The sequence below is a fragment of the Diceros bicornis genome, chromosome 3 (assembly GCF_020826845.1).
Source record: "Diceros bicornis minor isolate mBicDic1 chromosome 3, mDicBic1.mat.cur, whole genome shotgun sequence".
In the NCBI taxonomy this organism is placed as follows: Eukaryota; Metazoa; Chordata; class Mammalia; order Perissodactyla; family Rhinocerotidae; genus Diceros; species Diceros bicornis.
This window is the reverse complement of record NC_080742.1, coordinates 34,161,336-34,184,373: the sequence shown is the minus strand read 5'-3', so window position 1 is coordinate 34,184,373 and position 23,038 is coordinate 34,161,336. Positions and strand designations below refer to the sequence as shown.

Sequence of the window (23,038 nt, the reverse complement as noted above, 5' to 3'; positions counted from 1 at the left end):
AACAAATCAGATCTGAAACAATCAACTTATTTTCTTAAAGGTCTTTGATATTTTCTAAAAGATTACATTTCCAAACTGCTATTTAGCTTGAGGAATTTTTTTCCCCCATAAACTTTGCTTGGCATTTGAAAAAGTTATTTCTTTTTGATAGCTTAATAAATCTCTAGTCTTTCTTGTATCAATAACCTGAGCTCAAATGTAGGAAGGAAAAGCAAGGATGATTGAGAAAGGCAAGAAGGAATGACGTGAAGGTAAAGGATAACAGAACAACCAAGTTTCTTCTCCTTTACCACAAATGAGTCTTTATTTTCAAAATATAAGTCACTTCACAGTGCTTTCCATTATTGCTACAAATTCCTGAATCTATCTATCATGCGAAAAGTTATTGTATTTCAAACAAAAGCCTCCTGTCAACATAGGAATAGGTACTTTATATTACATTACCCTCAGAGGTTTTGCTACTATTTTAGAATTTTAAATGTTGTAATATTTGAAATTTTCAACTTTCTCTGTAAAAAAAAAAAAAATCACTTATTTCTACATCAAGCTAGAGAGAGAGAGCCATTACTTTTTATGTCTTATTTTGTTTCCTTTCCAAGTGGTTGAGCATGAGCATTCAGAGTTATGTTTCCTGAGTCCCTTTACTTGCTTTCAGGAGCACTCTCTTCCATTTATGCAGTTAGCACAGAGAGAGAAGAGTTAGTCAGTGCTAGGAAAGAGATGGATTCAGCTTTTACCCTGGGCGGGTGTCAGGAAATTGCTCATGGCATTGTCTGTATGAAGATATTTCAGTTTTCTTAGCATTCTTGCGGTGTGCCTCTTGCAGTGTTCCGTAAAGGTTTATTGAATTGAATTAATCATAAGAATTAGATGTGTTTTATACTGTGTGTTTATCAGGTCACTTGGGATTTATATAAAATCCTTTTTCCCTGATTTATTAAACAAGCAAAATTTCCCTTGGGTTTCAAGTAGTGTACAAAATAGTAAATTCAATTACATCTAGCAGCAAAATTCCCCATAGACAAAAAAGCACATTCTTACCCACAGGGGAATTCTTTTCACCTAACACAAGAATTAACCCTATACATGCTAAATCTCCTGCCCTCAATTCGTCTATAAACCTAGATGTGTGGTCATGTCCAGAAAAAAAACCCACAGAAAATTGCCAGCCTTTGCTCTGCTGAGATTTAAATCAAGGGATATTTATGTTATTTTATTATTGGTTGTAGTTGATATTTAACATGATACATCCACTTAATGTTACGTATTTAATTGGCATTTGTTCTTGTAGCTTTTTTTCTCCTGAGTACAAAGACTTCAAATAAATAAACTGTGAATTAAGTATCCTAATCCAGAGTAACTGATAAGCAGAACAGAAACAACAAATAGAAGGAAATTAAAAGGGAAGGAGGTGTATGTAGTCCAAGAGCTTTATCTTATCTCCTGGGCTTTTATTTATTCTGTTTGATATTACCACAAATATTTGCTGAGCACCTATGGCAGGCTCTGTGCCAGGCACAAGAAGTCCAATGAAGAATAAGACAAGGATCATGTCCTCAACCACTGGGGGACACAAATAACTAAGAACGTTCTACTCACAGACACAGAGAGTAGGATAGTGGTTGCCAGGGATTGGGGGTGGAGAAATGGGGAGATGTTGATCAAAGGGTACAAACTTACAGGTATAAAATGAATAAGTTCTAGGGATCTAATGTACAGCGTGGTGACTGTAGTTAACAGTACTGTATTATATACTTGAAAGTGCCTATGAGAGTAGATGTTTAGTGTTCTCACCATAACAACAACAACAAAAAGGTAATTAGGTGATGGCTGTGTCAACTAACCTTATTATGGTAAACATTTCACAATATATACACATATCAAATCATCACATCGTGCACCTTAAACTTACATATGTTATATGTCAATTGTATCTCAATAAAGCTAGAAAAAAGAATAGGATTTATCCAACTCACCTTAAACCTCAGCATGTCAGTTTTGTTCTGAATGACTCATCATATTTACCACCTGTCCCACTTGCCAAACATACATACACCTTGGAATCTGTGTACTCATAACTTTGTCTTCCAAATATTTCAAGCATTAAGATTTAATTCCATGACTAACTGCTAATGAGAACCACTCTCACTCTCCACCTCACCCAATCACTCCACTCCCACCATCTCCCTCTTGAAAACTGTCTAGACAGCCCTCTTCAACTTACAAAACAGCCAAGAAAGATTTCTGCCTTCAGACAACAGCCAGGAGACATTTTGAATGTTTAATGGGTTAAGGTCTTAGGAAGAAGAAATTAAAACTTCATTTTAAAGTGCATATGCAGTTTTTTGTTCCTACTTAAAATTAAAGCAAATGTTTACATTGCAATAAAAAGAAATCTGAATGTCCAACAATAGGAGAATAGTTAAATATTAGTATCTGTATATATTAAAATACTATGTAGCTGTTTAAAATTGTCTAGAAAAACATTTAATAATGTGGGAAAATACACAGTACATGATAAATTAAGTGAAGAAACAAAGCACAAAACAGGATATGAAAGAAGCAAAGCACAAAACAGGACATTTTACTGCGTTTTTAAAGTATGTAAATGAATAGAAAAAGATTGAAATATAAACTCAGAAATATTATGTGATAGGATTGTGAGTGATTTTTATTTCCTTGATACTTTTTGTGTTTTTTGGAAAATACTTTTTGTATTTTCCAAATTTTTAAGCACAAATATGTGTTGCTTTTAAAGTAATTTTAAAGGTTACAATTGTTTTAAAAAGAGGGGAAAAAAGTTTTTCTATAGCCTATTCAAATACCAATAATCTTAAAAAATTATTGCTTTTGAATCTCACATTTGACTCAGAAAAAAATGGAATGGCTGTTGTTTGAGATAAAGAGAACCGAATTATAAAATAATTTTCCTTTCTTTAGGCAAAATCCATCATCCTGCAGAGAATTCTCCACCTATCCTCCAGTGTGTCCCCTTTCCTTGTCCCTCCCTACCTGCAAGTGGGAGAAGGGATAACAGTCTCCCCACCCAAGAACTCATTAACATCGTTGGCCCATCCATCCCCCAAGTGTCCAATTTACAACTGTGCCTCCTTAGTCTCAGACCCCACAGGGAACAGCCTCTTTTAATTTGGAAACAAAGACACGTATCTGCAGGGAAAAAGTTTTTTAAAAAAATACAGAAGCCTCCAGGGGGTTATGTGTGCCTCTTACAGGTAAACAGTTATTATGCAAGATGGAAACCTCGCATATACCATGAACTGCTTTAATTCCACCTTTCTACTTTACTGACAGCTACCTTTTCCTCTTAACTTTCAATGCCTTTCTGTAAAATGAAACATCTGCCTAAAGACTCAACCCATGGATGACAGAATGTGCGTGTGCCCTTTGTTTTCCATTGGTCCTAATCTAGGGATCAAAGTTTAAAGACCTGTCCCAAAGCAAAATTTGAGAAGAGGCTACCATGCCATTTTTTAATCAAAAAATAGTTCTAGCAGAAAGGGCCTGCCTTCTGGTAGGGCACCTTGGGTTATATGTATGCCTAGGACCTCCATCTGGTACAGAAATTCTTCTTTGGGAGTTAAGTTTTCTTACCATATTATTTCAGGATCGTTTTCTTCCTGATTTTCTTCAACCACCTCCTACTCTTCCTTGCCTCCTTCTAGGCACTTAGCCAATGATCAATTTCTGCAAACTTCTTAAAAGCTAGCTATTAAGGATGGATATTTCCCATAAAGTATTAGTTTACATATTATCTGCCCTGGGCACAAGAACATCTTGAGAAGATACTCTTTGGAACAGCAAAAAAGTCTCCAGGTCTAATAGGGATAGATTCCTAATGGTAGAAATCTAGATGCTATGACAGTTAAGATGGAAGGAGTATATTTTGAGCAAGAGGTCCTCTTGTATACCCTCAAAGCACTCCTCTCTAGAAACTTCCAGATCTGCTAGCAAGCCAGGGCTCTACCCCGGACTTGGAATCAGAAGTGTCTAGAGCTCTTTTTCGAGGGGTGAGAATGAGTTTGAGTTGACCCAACTCCTGTGTTGGTGGTCCAGCTTATGATTAGTCATGGTCATCTGCAAGACCAAAAGTGTGCACCTAATTCCATCTCCTTGAGGAATCCTAGATGCTCTCATACTTTCTAAGGAAACTTCAACATTATCTGTCTCTCTGAGAAATAGAGTTTTCCTATGACTTTGACTTAATCACAATGCAAACTATATCTTTGGCCAAAGGAGTTGGGCCACTTAGATCAATTCTGGTATCACCACATTCTTTGTTAGATAAACTGTCCTATCACAGACCTTGCAGGACACCCAACATAAGATCAACCAAGTAGTAGGAAGCCTAGTAACCTCTATTAAGGAAAAAGTTTAGATGTGTATTTTTTAATTTATGTATCTATCCATTAAACAAATATTTGAGAAACTACTATGTGTCAGGAATTGTTCTAGGTGCTAGGAATTCAGCAGTACAGGGCAGGGGCTGGTGAGAAAAACATCCCTGCTCTAATGGAATCTCCATCTAATGAAGGGAAACCAATGATAACAAAATAAACACACAAAATATATATACATTAGTTGGTAACAATTGCTGTGAAAAAAAATAAAGCAAGGAAGGAGGATAAAAAGGTTCATGTCTTGAAAGATGAGGGAGGGTATTACATTTTAAATACAATGGCCAGGGAAAGGTGACCTTTGAGTAAAGACCTGCAGAGGGGAGGATGGGAGCCAGGTAGCTATCTGGGCAGGGAGCATTCCAAGAAGCAAGAACAGAAGTGCAAGAGCCCAGAGGCAAGGGTATTCTTATGGTGACTGAAGAACTGTGGGGAGGCCAGCCTGGCTAGAAGCGAGTGAGCAAGGGGAGGAAGTGGAAGAGGAGAGGTCAAGGGGCAGGGCCATGCTGACAACATGGGGATTTAGGTTTTCCCCTGAGAGACGTGGGAAGCCACTGAAAGAGTCAAAGCAGACTTAAGTTAACAGCATCACTCTGGTTGTTGTGTTGAGACTAAATTACAGCAAGGTGAGGGCAGGAACACAGAGATCAGATAGAAGGTTTTTGCAAAAATCCAGTCCAAATGTGATGGTGAATTTAGCCAGGATGGTAGCAAGTGAAAGCAGTAAGAAGTTTTAAAACTACTCAACTAAACATGCCATTTAATCTTAATTATACCATACTATACAGAAAAGAAAACGGGTGCTTGTTCCCTGCCCCCACATCCAACTGCAGGAGAATCTGAACAGGGCTTTATACTGATTGAATTAATTCTAACATTATTGGTAAAACAATAGTCAAAGTGTTAACTACTACAAGGTCGGTGAGCAAATTTAAATATGATTTCCCATAATAAACACACAAGGAGTGACTATAATTTCCCACATCCAGTAAGTAAACAAACATCATAGACTCTTAACAACTGTCTAACAATAAACCATTGTAGTTAAAGTAGACTCTATCAGGAAATTTCTTGCAAATAAACTAGCCGGCACTCATTTTAAGATGACAAGATAGAGAAAAGATATGAATCTGACAAAAATGCATCTCTGTTCCTACCTGCCCAGTGTTTATAGTCTGAGTGTCTATAAGGTAGCCAATTTATAAATAGACCCCAGACTTCTTCCCTAACTTTAAAGGAGACGGAAAAAGTAGCTCTTTGGGCATACAGAACACTGAGGCCTAGAGTCTCTCTATCCTTTCAAGGTTCTTCATTCAAATGCTGATTGAGAATTGTCACCAACTCTAACACTCTCCAAGGCTGAATCAAAGAATCTGGTGCTCACACTTCTTAGTTCCCTGCCTATAGCATTTCCAGCCATAGGAAGCTCTCCCCAAACGTGGATAATGCTCAAAAGGCCAATTGGACTTTCTCTTTGGGAGTTCAAATTATGGAGAATCTGAAAGATTTGAACAGTTGGCAACTGGGTAATGGAGGGAAGGAAAGAGCAGCAGAGCTGCATTCATGGGAGGGGGCAGAGGTGCCTACAACCCCTGTGGATCCTGACCCACCCCCAGGGACGGACTCCACGAGGCTGCCACATCTCAGTCCTGTTTTCAGATTCCTCTCTCTTCTATTGCCTTAGGAATCCTTGCTTCAGGTCCCCTGAATGAGTTGGCTCCTTGCAACTAAAAGTGCCTCCACAGAGGCTGAGAAAAAGAGTACTAACTGAGACCTATTTCTAATTTACGATGGTAAAATACTTTAAGAAAAAAAAGGTTTATCTTTAAAACTTACCTCACTAGTCCATGAACTGTACATTAGGAATGATTTTTCTAGAAGAAGTATGGGCTTGCTCTCAGACATCAATTTGTATCAAGTCTATGGCCACCAAGGAATAGAAAAAAAGGCAACTCAATCTTTCTTGACCTCATAAGCACCGTAAGCAATCTAACTCCACTCTGTAAATTATCTTCTTCATGAACTACATGGCCTTCTGAGTAAAATTATTTACTGATGGTCCATTCATAAACATGATATAAATAATAAAGTTATTAACTACTATTTACCAGAACTTAGTATGTGTCAGGCCCTGGGCTAAGAGCTTTATGTATATTACTCTAATTAATCCTAACAACAAACCTAGAGGCCATTTGTATCCACTTTTATGGAGGAGAGACCTACAGCTTAGAGAAGTTGCATGAGGTGCTAGCGTCACACAGCTAGTGAGTAACAGCCAGGATTTGAATCCACATATGTCTGTAGGCCCCTTCCCTATTCTCCACCCACATCAAAAATCTAGAAGAACTCAGATGCTGGTTGTGTGCAAGGGCAGGGTTAAGGTTAAGGGGACGTGAATAAGCAGTTGTCTGGAGTGGTGACTTTCTATGGGTACAGAGCTAGTGAGGGACACAAGACTACCTGCTGCCAACCAATATTTAGTCTTGAGATGTCCAAATACCTCATGCTGTCCAGGCAGAGAAAGCAGGAAGTTAGGGTCAAAGGGCACGAACTGGGTTAGGGCCAGGAGGACTCAGTCATGCTCTTCAGATTGCTCAGTGGTTTATGTGGACGTAAGAGATGAGACTTGTCCCTGTGACTGTCCTTTAACCTCCGGGATTAGTTTCTCTTCTGACTGCAAAATCTTTCAAAATGCATGACGGCCCTCACACAGACATTCCTTCTCTAAACTTTCCATTTTGTAGTCAATGCCACATCTAAATACCTCTTGCCTCTCAGCCACTTACAAACAAAAGCCCACATGGAATATCATAAAATATGGCTAAAGGTGTTTATTGTTCAGGGAAATTGTCTTACATGATTATGCTTTTATGAAAATAGCAAGAATGACACAAAAAGCTTCTTGGCTCTGGGTGCCTAATTAGTAGCCCAGAGTCTTAGTTCTCAGGTAACATTTCAAGATGCTGAATTATTCATAGATAACTTCCCCAGATTCAAAGGCTGAGTGCAAGCCCCAGATGACTCTAGGAAAGCCCATAGTTGTTCACCATGCATTTGCTTTAATTAACTGTCTGAGAAAATGCATTCTACATTTGCTCAGAAAAACTGTTTTGTGAGGCAGAACATCAGGAAGTAATATAATTCATGGTGCAGTAGTTACTGTTTTGTCATCTTCCACACTCCCACAACCACCATCCTGCCCCCTAAAAGCACAGGGCAGGCTGTTCATGCCGGGAGCAAACTGGATGCTGGAAGAACAAAAGGAAAAGTAAATAACCTGCAGCTTATGCTTCTACACAAATAGAAATGAAGCCCCTGAGATGCCAGGGTCGAAAGGATCCCAGTGTTTGTGTTACAGCACAGAAGGGTCCACAGCCTGGGGAAAGTCCATTAAAGCAGCAGGACCACTCCCCTCCCCACGGTGCCTTCTCCTCCCACCCCAGCCCTTCGTGCTGAGCATTAGAGTTAGCAGAAGAGGACCATGACTTTTCGTAGAGAAGGTTGTCATGTCCTTTGGGTTTAAACAGTCTTCCAGAATGTTTTCTCATTACAATAGCCATTTCCGTGGCCTCTGTTCCATTTCCACTCCTACTAGGTTTACTACAAGTCAGTTCTGACACTAACCAGCCAGAGTTAAACTCCAAGGTTTAAGAGCAAAGTTTTCCACAAGACTGCTCTTACTTTAGATGCCCGCTGCAACTCCTACGTGTTTCCAGGCCACCCACACTTCTGACTGACTTGGCTACAAATCTGAGGGTTCCCATGTTCCCCTTCAGTTTTGACAATTTGCTAGAACCACTCTCAGAACTCAAAGAAGCACTATATTTACAATTACAATTTTATTATAAAGCATACACATAGGGCAAATTCTAGAAGAGTCCTGAATGCAGAGCTTCCATGCCCTCTCCCCAAGGAGTCAGGACATGTCACCCTCCTGGCACATCAATGTGTTCACCAACCAGGAATTTCCACCAACCCTTCATGTCCAGAGTTTTTATTGGGGCTTTCATTAGTTTTCATTATGTAGGCATGATTGATTAAATCATTGGCCATGGGATTGAAACTCAGTCTCCAGCCCCTCTCCCTCCCTGGGCTGGCCCAAAGTTCAAACTCTCTAATCATGTGGTTGGTCTTTCTGGTGACCAGCCTCCATCCTAAAGCTATCCAGAGGCCCACCTTGAGTCACTTGGTTAGCACAACAAAGACATTCCTATCACTTAGAAAATCCCAAGGGTTTTTGAAGCTCTTTGCCAAGAAGCAGAGACAAAGAGCAGATATATGGCTTATTTTACCACAGCCCCCATTATTATATGTATGATAATAATTCTTGAATTCATGTCATCTTTGATCCCCAGACTTGAATATCCAGCTCCCTATTTGACATCTCCATTTGGCTGTCTCACAGGCCCTTCAAATTCAGTGCAGATCAAACTAAACAGATTTTCCTCTAACACAATGTATCCATCAGGGTTCAACCAGAGAAACAGAACCACTAGATGTGACAGATAATAAGATATTTATAATAGTGACTCCAATTGATGCAGTTGTGGGAACTGGTTAAACCTTCTGTGTGAGGCTGTTGCCTTTGCACCTGGTGCTGGAGTCTGAAGTCATCAGGGAAGGAAAGATGGATGTGAAGGAGGGTAGAGCCAGGAAAACTGAAATGCATGAAGATGAGCTGGAACCCACATTGGTCTCTCATTGCCTCCAAGACTCCAACTTGCATGATGCAAGTGCCCTACAGTAGAAGCTGGCACCCTTCATTATGGAGCTATACATGCATCTCATCCAGGTGTCAGAGAAGCTCAAGGAAGATCCAGCAGGAGCTGGAGGAGCTACAACCCTGGCTGCCGGCCCCACACTAACAAGGTGCACCTGTAGATAAACAACAACATTGATGAGCTGAAATGACCACTGATGCCCCCACACCAATCTTCTGGCATAAAAATAATATGGCTGCTGCTTCACTTCTGCTTTCCAAATCTTGTGCAAAAAGGCTGTTGTGGCCTCCACTAATTTGAAACTATTCAGGGAAGGGAAGTCTGAGAAATGTAGTTCCAACTTAGCTAAATTGATATAATACAAGTCAAAAGCACACAAACCTAAGAAAAATTATTCCTCCTACCATTCTCCCTTATGTCACTGAGTGGCCCCACCCTCTACCTAGAGCTTTAAGTCATAAATACTGGGGAGTCATCCTCAACTCCTCCTTCTCCCATATAGTCCTTTTGATTATACCTCCTAAGTATTGACTCCCTTGCTACCCACTACCCCTACCAGGTCCAAGTCACTATCACTTAGGGTTTAATGTCCTCAATAGCCTCTTGGCTGGATTCTCCATACTGTAGGGGAAGAAGAATATTCCTCTACCCTCTAGGTTCTTCTTGCCAGTCTAAGAATTAACTTGACATGAGACAGAATAACAGGAGAAAATCGAACAAATTTAATAATGTGTATACATGGGAGAAACCCAGGAAAACTGAGTAATTCACCAAAATGGCTGAAGCCACCACCTTAAATACCATCTTTAGTTAAAGACAAAGGAGGATGTTGGGGGTAATGGTTTGGGACTTCAAAGAGGAGGAAAGCAATTCACATGGAGATGGAAAAACAAATGTTTGGTAAACAAATGTTTGCTGGGCCATCTATAGACAATGAGAGAGACCTTTGATAAAAAATGGGCCTTGCTAGGTACCTTCCTGTCTACCACACCTAGAGTTATTTATGCTGATAGCTCCTCTCTGGGACGGGTCCTCCATCTTAAACTCTTCTAGGCAGTTAGGGGAAAGGTCAAAGTTTCTTTCTGAGTCTTTTGTTCTTTTTTTTTTTTTAATTTTTTGTTTATTGCAGTAACATTGGTTTATAACATTGTAAAAATTTCAGGTGTACATCATTGTACTTCTATTTCTGCATAGATTACATCATGTTCACCACCAAGATACTAATTACAACCCATCACCACACACATGTACCGAATTATCCCTTTCACCCTCCTCCCTCCCCCCTTCCCCTCTGGTAACCACCAATCCAATCTCTGTCCCTATGTGTTTGTTTATTGTTGTTATTATCTACTACTTAATGAAGGAAATCATGTGGTATTTGACCTTCTCCCTCTGACTTATTTCACTTTGCATTATACCCTCAATGTCCATCCATGATGTCACAAATGGCTGGATTTCATCGTTTCTTATGGCTGAGTAGTATTCCATTGTGTATATATACCACAGCTTCTTTATCCATTCGTCCCTTGATGGGCACTTAGGTTGCTTCCAAGTCTTGGCTATTGTGAATAATGCTGCAATGAAGACATGGGTGCATGTACCTTTACAAATTGGTGTTTTCAAGTTCTTTGGATAAATACCCAGCAGTGGGATGGCTGGATCATATGGTAGTTCTTAAAAATAATCCAGAGAGACACATTTTGGGGTGGCAAATTCTGATCCCCCACAATACCAAATGCAAAAAGATAATCTAAAATCATTTTCAAAGCATGTAGGCTCTTCACAATCTGGCTGTTGTTTACCTTACTACCTCCTCTACACCCAGCTACACTGGGCAGATTTCAATTCCTCACATGCTTTATGCTCTCTCTACCCTCAGGGCCTTGGCATGTGCTTTTCCCTCTGATGGATCACTCTTCTCCTCACTCCTGGCCTGGCTACTAACTCCAACTCCTCTCTGACAGTGATAAAAGAGATGAAATTATGAAGCACTTGCCAATGAAAAGATCAAAACTTTCCCTTCTTCTTGTTCAAGGGAGAATCACACTGGCCCACCTACAATTCACACACATATCTTCTAAGGAGGGGACCCTCTCTTACTGGATCAATCCTAGGCCCTCCCTTTCTTGTGGCAGCTGGGGAAATGGGTCAGCTGACAATGGGGGAAAAAAGCCAAAGACAATAAATTGCCCTTCCTTAAAAGGCCTAATCTGGAGAAGGTAGAAAGGAAGAGTCAGGAAAACAAGGTGGCTAAGTCTGGGGAGTAATTTTTTGAGTACTTTACGTGCAGAAGGTAAAGGGAGAAAATAAAAGAGAAAAGAGACTTTTAAGAAATGTTGCTTTCTAAGTGATGTCGATGCAAATAATCCATAATCAATCTGTAAATCAAAATTAGTGAGTTTATTATAAGCCAAATTTGAGGACCATATAGCCTGGGGCCTTCCTTCCCCAAGGAAGGAAGAACATCAAAGAAGTGGGGTGTACAGAGTATATACCATCAAAGAGCATGTACCACATATGATTGCAATGTCCCTTTTACAATAGTCACGATTTTGTCCTGTCAGCACAGCAATTGATGGACACAGCAGGTATCAGGTCTGCTGCCTCAGATGGGAACAGCAGGAAGCAGGTCTGTTGTCTCGAGTTGGGTGGTCACAGGATGACCACAGCAATCAAATCCTAGTCTAGGGAGAAATGCTTATCCTTAAGAAATGCCAATGTGGGGCAAGTTGCATCTTTATCTTAAGGGCATTTGTTCTTGTCTTTGGGACACGGTAAATGCTTAAAGCAGATACACAATGCAAGTTCAAAGGCCACATCAGGCCCTTTTGGAAAAACAAGGTCAGGCTGAATTAGTTTTACATATAACGGCTTCCTCATATACTCCAGTATGTCCTGTTGCTTGCCATTTCTTTATCATTTTCCCCCTTTTGATCTATAATCTTTTGATAGAAAGCATTGATGATCAAAATATTGTCCCTTGGTGCCAGGGTGGTTGCTGCCTGCCCTGGGTCCATCATGTCCCTCAGTGCCAGGCTTTTTTCTTATTTATTTGCCCAGTTGTCCACATTGGGGGGAATTGATCGGATGTAGTGGACAAACATAGGGGTATATATATTAACAGAGGAAGCATTTCACAGGTTTTAGATTAATTTTAGGTCGTTGCACAAACATTATATATGTGCTTTTTTATGATTCCTTATGTTTACATTGTTCACAATTATAGAACAAGTGCAGTAACAATGATAATAATTCAACACTTTTGAAAAGATTAGTTTAAAATGAGTTCTTAGGCATAGTCCTTATCAGAAAAAGAAATTTGAGCAGGGTTATAAGATCAATCAACCATCTCAAGTTTCATTACTCCAGCTTATATGCCAGTCTTACAACACTGAGTAAAGAAAACAGCAATTAGTTTGAATACTATGACTAGTACAAAAATTCCAAGAAGTAATAGAAATAGGAATTGCAATCCGGATTGAAAAAGGGGACTGATACCAGAAGGGAGCTGACCAAACAAATCAAGACTGGGTGTAGGATCGCTTAAGGCATTTACCTGCTTTTTCATGTTCTTCAGCAGAGTTGACATATTGGAAGACCCACCAGGTATAAAAACACAGCATTCAGTGTGAATGATTGCACATGTACCACCTTGAGATGCAGTCAAAATATCTAAGTCCATTCTGTTTTGAAGGACAGTCTTTTTCATTAAACACATTTTAGTATTTAATAAGGCTATTCCTGCTTGACTCTCATTAAGGGCTTGTGTATGTGATATGACATCCTTTAGCCCCAAAGAAGGAACAAATATAACTAGCTGCTTGGTGGCCATACCAGTGGAACACTGAATGAGCCCATCTGGCCTTAGAGAGAGGAAGGTTGGCAACAGGTGTTAGTTCAGTGTGAATCCTTCCCTGCATCCAAGAGAAACTCAGAGTGCAGTGTTTTAGCCATCCAGGCAGTAGACAAGGCCAGGGATTTGTTCCACATAACCGTTGAGTTCCATTAGGAGCCACCCACTAAATGCCTGGCCTTCGAGACCAGTCTATTCCAAATCAATCACTTTCCTTAAGTATGATAGTATTCTGAAAACCTTAAATGGAACAATTATAAAATAAGTATACAGTTTAAGTCTAACAAAGGTTTAAATGAGGAGATACAAGGTTGGGAATACAGGCCCGGTCCAGAGTCTTGGGACAGCTTTCTACAACAGATGCCGTCTTCTTCTCTTCCTGGTTTGGACATATTTGTATTGGCCAGTTGAAGTTGGGTATCAGAACTGAAACCCACTCAGGTGGAGAAGCCTCTTTTTAAAATGAGAAACGTGAATCTGTGAGTCTATGCCTTTTGATTCTGCAGTGTATGAATTGGTTAAAAGTACCTGGTATGGTCCTTTCCAACAGGGCTGCAAAGAGCCTTTTATTTGATGCCTCTTCTGGTAAATAAATTCTCCTTAAGAATAATTCTTAAGGTCTGGGAGCTCTCTGTCAAAAGAATCAGCTACCAATTTCTCATCATTTTTTTTAAGTGTCTCAATGAGACCTTGAGAATAATTAAGATATTTTCTTTAAGCAAAGTTGGTTCATACATTTTTTTGTCTAATTGCATAGGCCATCCACTTATTATATTGAAAGGAGACAGCGGATGTTTACCAAAGGGTGTAGATCGAAGATTAAGGAGCACTAGTGGAAGAGCTTTTGGCTGTGAGAGATTAAACGCTTCTGAAAGCTTTGCCAATTGAGTTTTGATTGTGCCATTAGTTCTTTCCATCAATCCTGAGGATCGGGGATGGTAAGTGCAGTGGAAATGTTGCATCATTGGCCAAATATTACGAGTAGATTTAATTATTTGTCTGGTGAAATGAGTTCCCCAGTCACTATGTAACTCAGTAGGAATTCCCCAAATAGGAATTATTCTCTCTAATAGTAATTTACCTGCTGTTAGAGCCGTTGCTCTTCTGCAAGGAAAGGCCTCAATCCAATGTGAGAACACACAGTCATTTCAAGATATATTTATATTCTTGAGATGGTGGCATTTGGACAAAGTCCAATTGCCCTACCTCAAAGGGTCTCTTAGGAAAGGGAAAGTGGCCTTGTGATTCATGAAGTAGTTTCCTTACATTATATTTTAGGCGTATAACACAACGACTGTAGGCTTTATGAACTACTGTGGGAGAAGGTATCCAAAAGTATTTTTTTCCTCACAAAATTATCTTCTCAGGTGCCCATAGGTTAATTAGTGTATATCCTGGAGCAGCGGCAATTGTGCCCCGATAGGTACTATGGCTTTTTTTCCTTTATTGGGCCCAAAGCACATCTGTTAGGGGGCGTCAAAAATTCCCCATTTTGACTGCCATATCTGTTTCTCTTCTTCTGTGGTGATTTCTTGCAGCTGTAGAAGGAAATCTTTTATGGGGTTAGCAGAGTTAATAGGAGGTAGCAGGCATTTTTGAGGCTGGACAGCATATCCAGCTTGATAACGTCTTGCTTATCATTTAAGTAATACCCATCCGTAAGCCAAACTAAATAGAGTGCAATTGCGGATTTTTCCTCTTGCGATGTTGGAAGCAAAGTAGCAGGGTTAAAATAGTGGATAATATTTACCTACACAATTTAACCTAAGAAGGTTTATCATTTACTTGACAATGTTTCCCATGTAATTTAGCATACAAAACAAGCCTAATTAGTTTAATATCTCCCTTTTTATAGGAAGAGAAAATAAATTTCTTTGAGAAGTCCCAGGGCCCTCTGAAAATTCTCAAAGAAAAAAGTCAAAAGAAAGACTTGATTTAGGATATGAATTGTGGGAAGCTTGTCAAAAATATCAAAAGGTTTTAAAACACTTGGTCAGACAAGATCAAGGGGCTGCTGATCTCATTGCAGTGAAACAATGCTTAGTTATCCATTCAAACAAAGTGACAACAGAAGCAGTCAAGGGCAAACAGCATTTAAACAGTCAAAAAAAAAAAAAAAAAAGCCTTAATAGAGAGACCTCAGTCTTTTGAACATAGGATACTACCTTAACAAAACATAGATGTCTGTCTTTTAGGTAAACTTACTCAAAGGTAAAGAAAAACTTTTTTATATAACAACCTCTATCAAGAGCAGACTAAGAGTTTAAGAAAATTATACTTTTAAAAGAAAGAGAAAACCAAATTCTAATTTTTTGTACCAGCTTACTTCTGATATTAAAACTTATTCCCTTAATTAAATTTATTTTAATCTTAGCCAACTTGACCATGTATAAAACTCTTTCCTTAGGGTTCCTCTTCCACAAACCTTCTATAACTTTCTTTTTACTTTTAGAATTTGTCTCATGCCTTTCTTTTTCCTCTTAGTAGTTTAGGACAAATTTATCTTTCTTAACCAAACAAAAATATTTCCGTTCTTCGTACCTTCTTTACGAAAACATACATCTTACTTTCCTTGAATACAAAGATGTTTCCCTTATTAATTTTTAGTAGCTTTAATCACATATTAGAATTTTTAGCCCTCAGAAACCTTAATTTCTAAGTAAAGACTAAGTAAGCAATTATAAACTTTCTTTTACGTTAGCATTTCATGGCTTGGCAAATTTATAAATACCTTTCATAATTTTTAAAAATACGTTGCTTCATAGTACAATCTTTTAATAAAACACAAGACATGTTTACCAATAGACACAAAACTTCTTTTAGTTTCTCTGTAATAAGCCAAAAGTAGATAAACCTATATTTAGCATCAATGTCTAATACCTTATTTGGAAGTGATCTAGATACTCAAGGAATTTTTATCATTTAATTTAACCTAGGAAAACGTCAAAGTTTCATGCTACCAAACAGATTTTGGAAGCTATTTTAAGTACATGCACCACAACGCATAATATTTTTAAAAGTTCACCCAACACTCATCTTTTTCACATCTATTTAGTTGCTTGTTCCCAATAATTATTTAGATTGCCTACAAGACTTCATGAGACATTAGATAAAATTAGCCATCATTTAAGTTATTATTTTTGTTAACCAGTTTTGTAATAGAAATAACATCAGCCTATTTGACCAATAAATGTGGAATAAAGGCTGCGTGTCTGCATCAGATCCCATGCTGAAAACCAACAAACTTAAAGAAGCTTTTCTTTACCAAAGATTAATTCATATCACGCTAACTTGAAAGATATTTGGGTTAGTTGCATTCAGAAATCATTTTTGTAAGTGCTTACTTTCAGCCAATTAAACAGAGCTCTTAATTTTAGCCATACCATCCAGAGGTAAAATATCACAGACATATGACATACATATAGATACACACATAAGCAACAGACAGATGCAACAAAGATTTTGTGGCCTCTGTTTTAAAAATTTTAGCAGTTTGCATGTGTGAAAGCTTCTTTTCCCATTTTTTTTTTTCTTTCTTTCAGTCTTAGCACACCCCCCCCCCCCCCCCCCGTTTTTTAAGCACTTGCACAAGTCTCCGGAGGGGAGGCATCCAGCCGGGAACTGGTTGGGCTTTTTAGAAGCTTGATTTCCCACCTTTCTTTTAGTTTTGTTTTGCTATAAAGTCTGAGCAATTTCTAGGGACTGTGTAGTGGGTCAGAAGTCTGCTGCTTCTGAATGTTACTCCCTAAAGAAATGTGTAGTCACTCTCTTACGTGCCTTGGTTTTTCCCGCTGGTAGCCTAATACTGCCATGGGGGCTTGGAGCGTGAGTGACCAACCCTGATAACCACTTCCCCAGATGAGCCTTTAATTAATTAACGTGAATGATAGTGGAGTTCCCTGTGGGACCTCTGCACGTCATGAGGATCACCTCTGACACTTTGGTCGGAAGGAGCGATGTCCCTTTTCTTTGGACCTGAACACATTCAGTTTCTCATTTCTCTATCAAGCAGTTGTTCAGACTTTATAAACACAATTCTTCCCAATTTAAAGCCAAATTTAAAAAGTCAGCCTGCCCCATTCACTCCAAAATTACCCCTAGGCTCCCTGGCCTAGGAATTCTCCTAGGTTTCTCTTTCCTAGGAATTCGCCCCTAGGTTCCTCTTACCTAGGGTATGTACTGGTACCCTCTTAAGACACTTAGTCTTAAGCCTTGAAACAGCTCGTGTAAACTCTGGACCATCTACTTAAAACAAGGAGGTCTAGGTTTTAGGAGAACTCATTGGGGTCACCTGAAAATGCAGTGATCCTGGGGGGCTCAATGGGCCCCTACTGGTACCAAATGCCAGTTCAGTGTAGATTCCAGGTGGTCTCTGGTGGGTTTCTCTGAAATCCTGCTGCAACTATGCCAAGAGTGATAATACAACTGTTACCACACAAAATTGGGGTGCTCTTGCCTAATGCACATAAACAGCCAATTAATTATGGAGTCACTTTGAGGGAAGAAATCATCTTTATTCTGTGAGATCAATCTGCAGGGAGATAGGAGGCATGTGCCCTCAGATCTGTCTTCCCAATTCAGGATTTGGGGTGAAATTTAAGATGTTAGGGAGAACAGGCTAGCACGCAGAAATGCTGGTGGGACAGGTTTTGATTGGTGGGCTTCAAGGATTTGTAGTAAAGTTTTAAACATTTATGACAAGGTTCCAAATATTTATGATGATGTTCTAAACTTTCATGATACAGTTCTAAACATTTAAGATGAGGAGGGGAAGAAATTTTAATACCGGATCTTCCTGAATGAGAGACCCCTCACTTCTGATAAGAGTCCAACTTCTAAGTTCAGGTCATGTCTCAGTTCTTGGGTTCCATGGGGAGGAGAATCTTTGGTTCCATAGTCATTTCAGGACAAGATTTCTTCTTCTGCACATGCTCTGGTTATGTAACTTCAAGAATTTTCTGAAAGGCAATTCTTAATCATTCTGTTGGTAAGAGATAGCATCAGTTGAACTGGTCTTGGGGGCCTGCGGTTACACAATGAAGTGGTTAAGAATCAGAATATTTGGGTTTAAATCCAATTTCTGTTACTAGATGTGTGACCTTAGGCAGTTACTTAATCTGCCTGTGTCCTTCTGTGTCCTTATTTATGAAACAGGGGCATTCATAGTTTCTACTCCTGAATAGTGCTTTGCCTCACACATTGTATGTGCCTAGTTACTCATACCATGTTCTGTAGGAAATCCTTCTTTGGCATTTTGTCAAGAAACTGCACTAAAATTTTAATTAATTTTCAATGATTTTTGGAAGCCACACTGATATTTCTGCAAATGTGACACCACAAGATGGAGTCATGATGCGAGCCTTCCAATTGCACCTCAAAGATGACTTGGGCAAGGTCCATCTATTGCAGAATCTCACACCCTCCTCCAACGTCTTGGCAACACTCATCTTACCTGACAGTTCTTTGTTTGGTGTCTGAGCCCCAGTAGAACATAAACTCCAAAATGGCATGAACCATGTTCCTCTTATTCATCACTATATCTCCAGTGGGTAGCAGAGTGCCTAGAACCTAGTAGGTACTCAATACACATTCATTGAACAGGTGAATGAATGAGTGAATGAATGAACAAACTAACAAATCAATCCATGGCTAAAGGCAGGACAGGAAATACGAAGCACTGTGCCTCTAACTCTGTACAGTTGATACACATCTGTCTGTTGACTCGAGAAGGGAATCTGATACACGTCATGCCACCTTTTGGCATTGTATTGAAGGCAGTCCAGGAACTAAGTTTGAGGGACATGAGAAGTCCATCAGCAATGCCATACACCCAATTCGTGGCTGTTGCCTTGACCCTTCAAGAATTGGCCAACATATGACAATTGAGCAAGTAACCAAAACATGTAAGATTTAGTAATGAGTAAAAGACCTTTAGCCTTGAAAATTATCTTTAGATATTATCTTTCCATGTCGTTATGATATAATATAGAAGTATAGCAAAGAATCAAGATAATTATATCATGGCTAAAAACCAAACTCAGAAAAGAATAACAAAATCTCATGATAATTGTAAGTCAAATATAAAAATTTTAAAAGAGTGGTAGATTAACCCAAGACCACCAAAGTGGAGCTCAAGGCCATTAACAGATATAGCAGCCCAGGGAACCTGGCTGTCTTCCTCCATCTGGCTGTGGTGCTCTTGGCCATTGGTACATTCTTCAGCGCCTGGTTCTCTTTTTGTGTGTGTGTGAGGAAGATCAGCCCTGAGCTAACATCCACGCTAATCCTCCTCTTTTTGCTGAGGAAGACCAGCTCTGAGCTAACACCTATTGCCAACCCTCCTCCTTTTTTTTCCCCCAAAGCCCCAGTAGATAGTTGTATGTCATAGTTGCACGTCCTTCTAGTTGCTGTATGTGGGACACGTCCTCAGCATGACCGGAGAAGTGGTGTGTCGGTGCGCGCCTGGGATCTGAACCCAGGCCACCAGCAGCGGAGCGCGCGCACTTGACTGCTAAGCCACGGGGCCGGCCCAACCTGGTTCTTGGTTTATGAGGTCACCTCCACCAAGCACACTCGTGATATCTACAAAGAGCTCCTCATCTCTTTGGCGGGCTTTGGAGTCCTCTTCTTGCTGCTCTGGGTTGGCATCTACGTATGAGCTCCCAAGGGTTCCAATCAGGAGACTTCACTGCTTTTGTAAATTCATTTTTTTGCTATTGCTAGAAGTGTCCCACTTGCTGCTCACAATAAAGGCAGATGCGTGACAAAAAAAAAAAAAAGAGATCTTATGACTTGATTAGGACAGTAACTGTGTGAAGACACTGACTGAAAATGAGCCCTCTGGTAAACGTAAGACATGAAACTTAAATGAAATATTGCTGATTATTTATAATTTGCAAGGCACTATTCACAGCTACTGAATTGAGGGACATTATCATTGACCGGCAGGCACTATAGTTAGTACAAAACCCAGAAATGATGAATTTGATATGATTATAACTGACAATATAAGTGTAACATACTCTTAATTAATTATATCACTGGACTTTAGCCCTTGGATGTTGTCATGGAAATTTTATAAAGTCATTTTATTCTCAGTGACTGCTGCATATGCTGATATTTTTTAAAACAAGAAAGATCGTAATTGCCTCTTCCTCTAGTTATCCTAGCCTGGGTTCCCCTTTCTCATCAATATTTCTCCAGAATGTGAACCTTATACTTAATAAACTTGCTCAACATGGATTCAGAACTGCTGTAACTTTTGTTTTTCTTTAATATTGCCCCCAAAGCAACCAAAATTGTCAGCCATGACGTGTTAGTCACAGCTAAATTGTGTTTTGGATGTTACTGCACAGTCTTTCAAAATAAAGTCTCTAAGAACCATTGATGAGGAATCTTCACTGACAGGCTAGGAGATACACTTTGGCACATTGTAAATATTTATTCAATTATACTGAGACTAAAATCTGGCCCATCTTTGTTAATATTGTTAATTAATTTTAAGTTTTACATTGTTCGCATGAACTTTCAGATTCCTTGGGCAGTGGTAATAACTCCTCAGTTCACCTGTTTACTGAGCACCTGCCCAAGGCAGTCCTGGTTACCTCTATAGAGGAGTAAATCACCTTCCCCTCTCCCCATTTATCATTCCTGTCCTCTGGCAATTCACTCAGTCCTGCAATCTGCTCTACTCCAGGGAAGGCTCCAAAAGGAGAGGAAATCACTCTCCTGAACCTTGCCTTCAGAATTTTCAGGGTAGCCCATGGCTCAAACACTGGACCAAAGAAGGCTGTGTTCGGCACTATTGCAGTATGAGCTGCCAAAGAAGGAAGGGGGGACTCTGTGCTCCTCTCAGGGTGTTCACGGGCTTCATGTGGCATTCTCCCTGGACTCAGCTCTGGGGAGCCAGGCCTGCTGCTCCAAGGCAGAGGCAGCGCTAACCATGTAAGTTACCACTTGGGACCCTATCTATATGCCAGGCACTTTGCTAAGGCAGTCACATACTTTATGACCTTTAATAGTGACAACAATCCTATGAGGGAGGTACTGTTATTGTTTCTACTTTACAGATGTATAAACTGTGTTGGAGAGACTCTAAGTAATTTGCCCAAGACATTGCAAGAATAGGACTCAAAGCTAGGTCTCTTAAATTCCCAAGTCTCTGCTTTTGATCACTATACATATCGAGGTCCCGTTTAATACTAAAAATAAAAACGAAAATAAATCCCCACATGCTAAGTCATTGGTTCCTTCAACATGTTTTGAGCATGTGCTCTGTGCCCCTTTGTAAGGCCAGCCCCTCTCCTGCACACTGTATCCCACCTCCTCTCACCACTCGAGGATGTCACTCTTGCAATCCTCTCCTCTCTCTTCTGCATCATCAGCTTTTCCCTCTCTACTAGATTGTTCTCATCACTGCACAAGTACACTGTTATTTCTTCCATATTAAAACAATTATTTCTTGACTCCACATCCCCCTGCACCTACCATACCATTTCTCTGTTTCCCTTGAGGGCAAAACTCACCAAATGAAGCATGTGTTCTCACTGGCATTCAGTAACTCAAGTGGCTTTGTATTCCTTCTATATTCTCCACCAGAATCTGAGGTTTAAAATTATGAAGACATCTTCAGCATCTTTTCCTTAGGCCATTTCTGCGAGCAGATTGAGCGTTCAATTGTAGTTTTCATTTCAAATGTGGCTGGTTTTTTCTTTACATTAAGTTGGAATTTAGCAGTAAAAGGGCATAAATTCAGCCTTGGAAGGGACAGTAAATTCTGTTGTTTCCTTGGCCACCCTCTGCCATTTTGCCAACACTGCAGGACACCAAAGTTGGGAGTATGGAAGATCAGTGGAAATCCATTGCCACAACTGAGAGAAAGGAAGATCCCTCTGTGATGTCTGAGAAGTGTTCTTTTTCTACAGAGTCTATTGGATGCAATATTTTGCTATAAAGTTTATATATAAATCATTTTCTGTAAATGAAATTATGTTTTAAGCAATGTTGAGGAGCTTGCTCTGTAAAAAGACAGACGAAACAGAATGAGCAAAAAGAACATAGAGACACACAAGAGCGTTACATGAATTATTGTGGATCCCTTTGTAACCCAGAGAATGCTTTTGTAATGAACGCATTTATCTTGTGCACAGCTCTAAATGTTCATGTATCAACTGTGCTTTACCAAGCATACCTGTGGAGGAAGGGCAGCATTATTTGTTAGTCTGTATTTTATAGATGTTCTTTTTGTATTACATGATTCATTTTAAATTCTATAATGAGTATATATTTGGGAGTTTCTCTCTTTCAAATGAATTTTAAAAGCAGTTTTAAATGACTCATGAAATATAGTTCAGAAAGCACCATCATGAGGTAATTCTGAGATGGTTATTTACATAAGTTTGAGTCCCAGTGGTTTACACGGTGTTCTCAGAAAGGAGGTTGGGGACTACAGACTGAGAACAAACTCTCTAAAAGAAACTCAGTATAAAGTTTTTACATAAATGTAAACTGTGTAGGAAGGAAGGAAGAGTGGGAATGAAAGAAGGAAGAGAGGGAGGGGAGGGAAGGAGGCAAGGAGAGAAATGGGAAGAGAGAGAGAAGGTGGAAAAAAGGGAAGGAAGGAAAACAAGCTCTTTCCTAGGATAACTATCCTGTCATCATTGAGTACAGGAATGCCATATCTGTAAAAGAGGTAAATCTGGGACCAAACTGCTAAAATAAGAAGCTACTTTTTCAACGATTAACAACATGTTAAAAATAAGTACCTACTTTTTCAACAATTAACAAAGTAGTAAATAATATTCTTAGTTTTGGATATGAAGAAACTGTATTTGGTTAATTATACATAGATATTTAAATCCTTGCAAAATAGACTGATGAGATGCACTTTCAAATTTCCTACGAATCAATAGGGAAAAGATAGACAATCCAATTAAAAATAGGCAAAAAGCTTAAACAGCCACTTCACAAAAGTGGATATTCAAATGGCCAATAAATAATGGTATTCAACATCATTATTTATAAGGGAACTGCAAATTAAAACCACAATG

The 23,038-nt window shown here is 39.4% G+C and overlaps 1 protein-coding gene across 1 annotated transcript; it reads left to right on the top strand.

The window, feature by feature from the left end:
- Positions 1 to 19,098: 19,098 nt before the first annotated feature.
- LOC131422905 (transmembrane protein 258-like) lies at positions 19,099 to 19,647 on the top strand (the record flags this gene model as incomplete). Its single annotated transcript, XM_058570536.1, has 2 exons — positions 19,099 to 19,217; positions 19,506 to 19,647. Coding segments are annotated over 2 exons (261 nt in total), but the record flags the coding sequence as incomplete, so codon positions are not given.
- Positions 19,648 to 23,038: the final 3,391 nt, after the last annotated feature.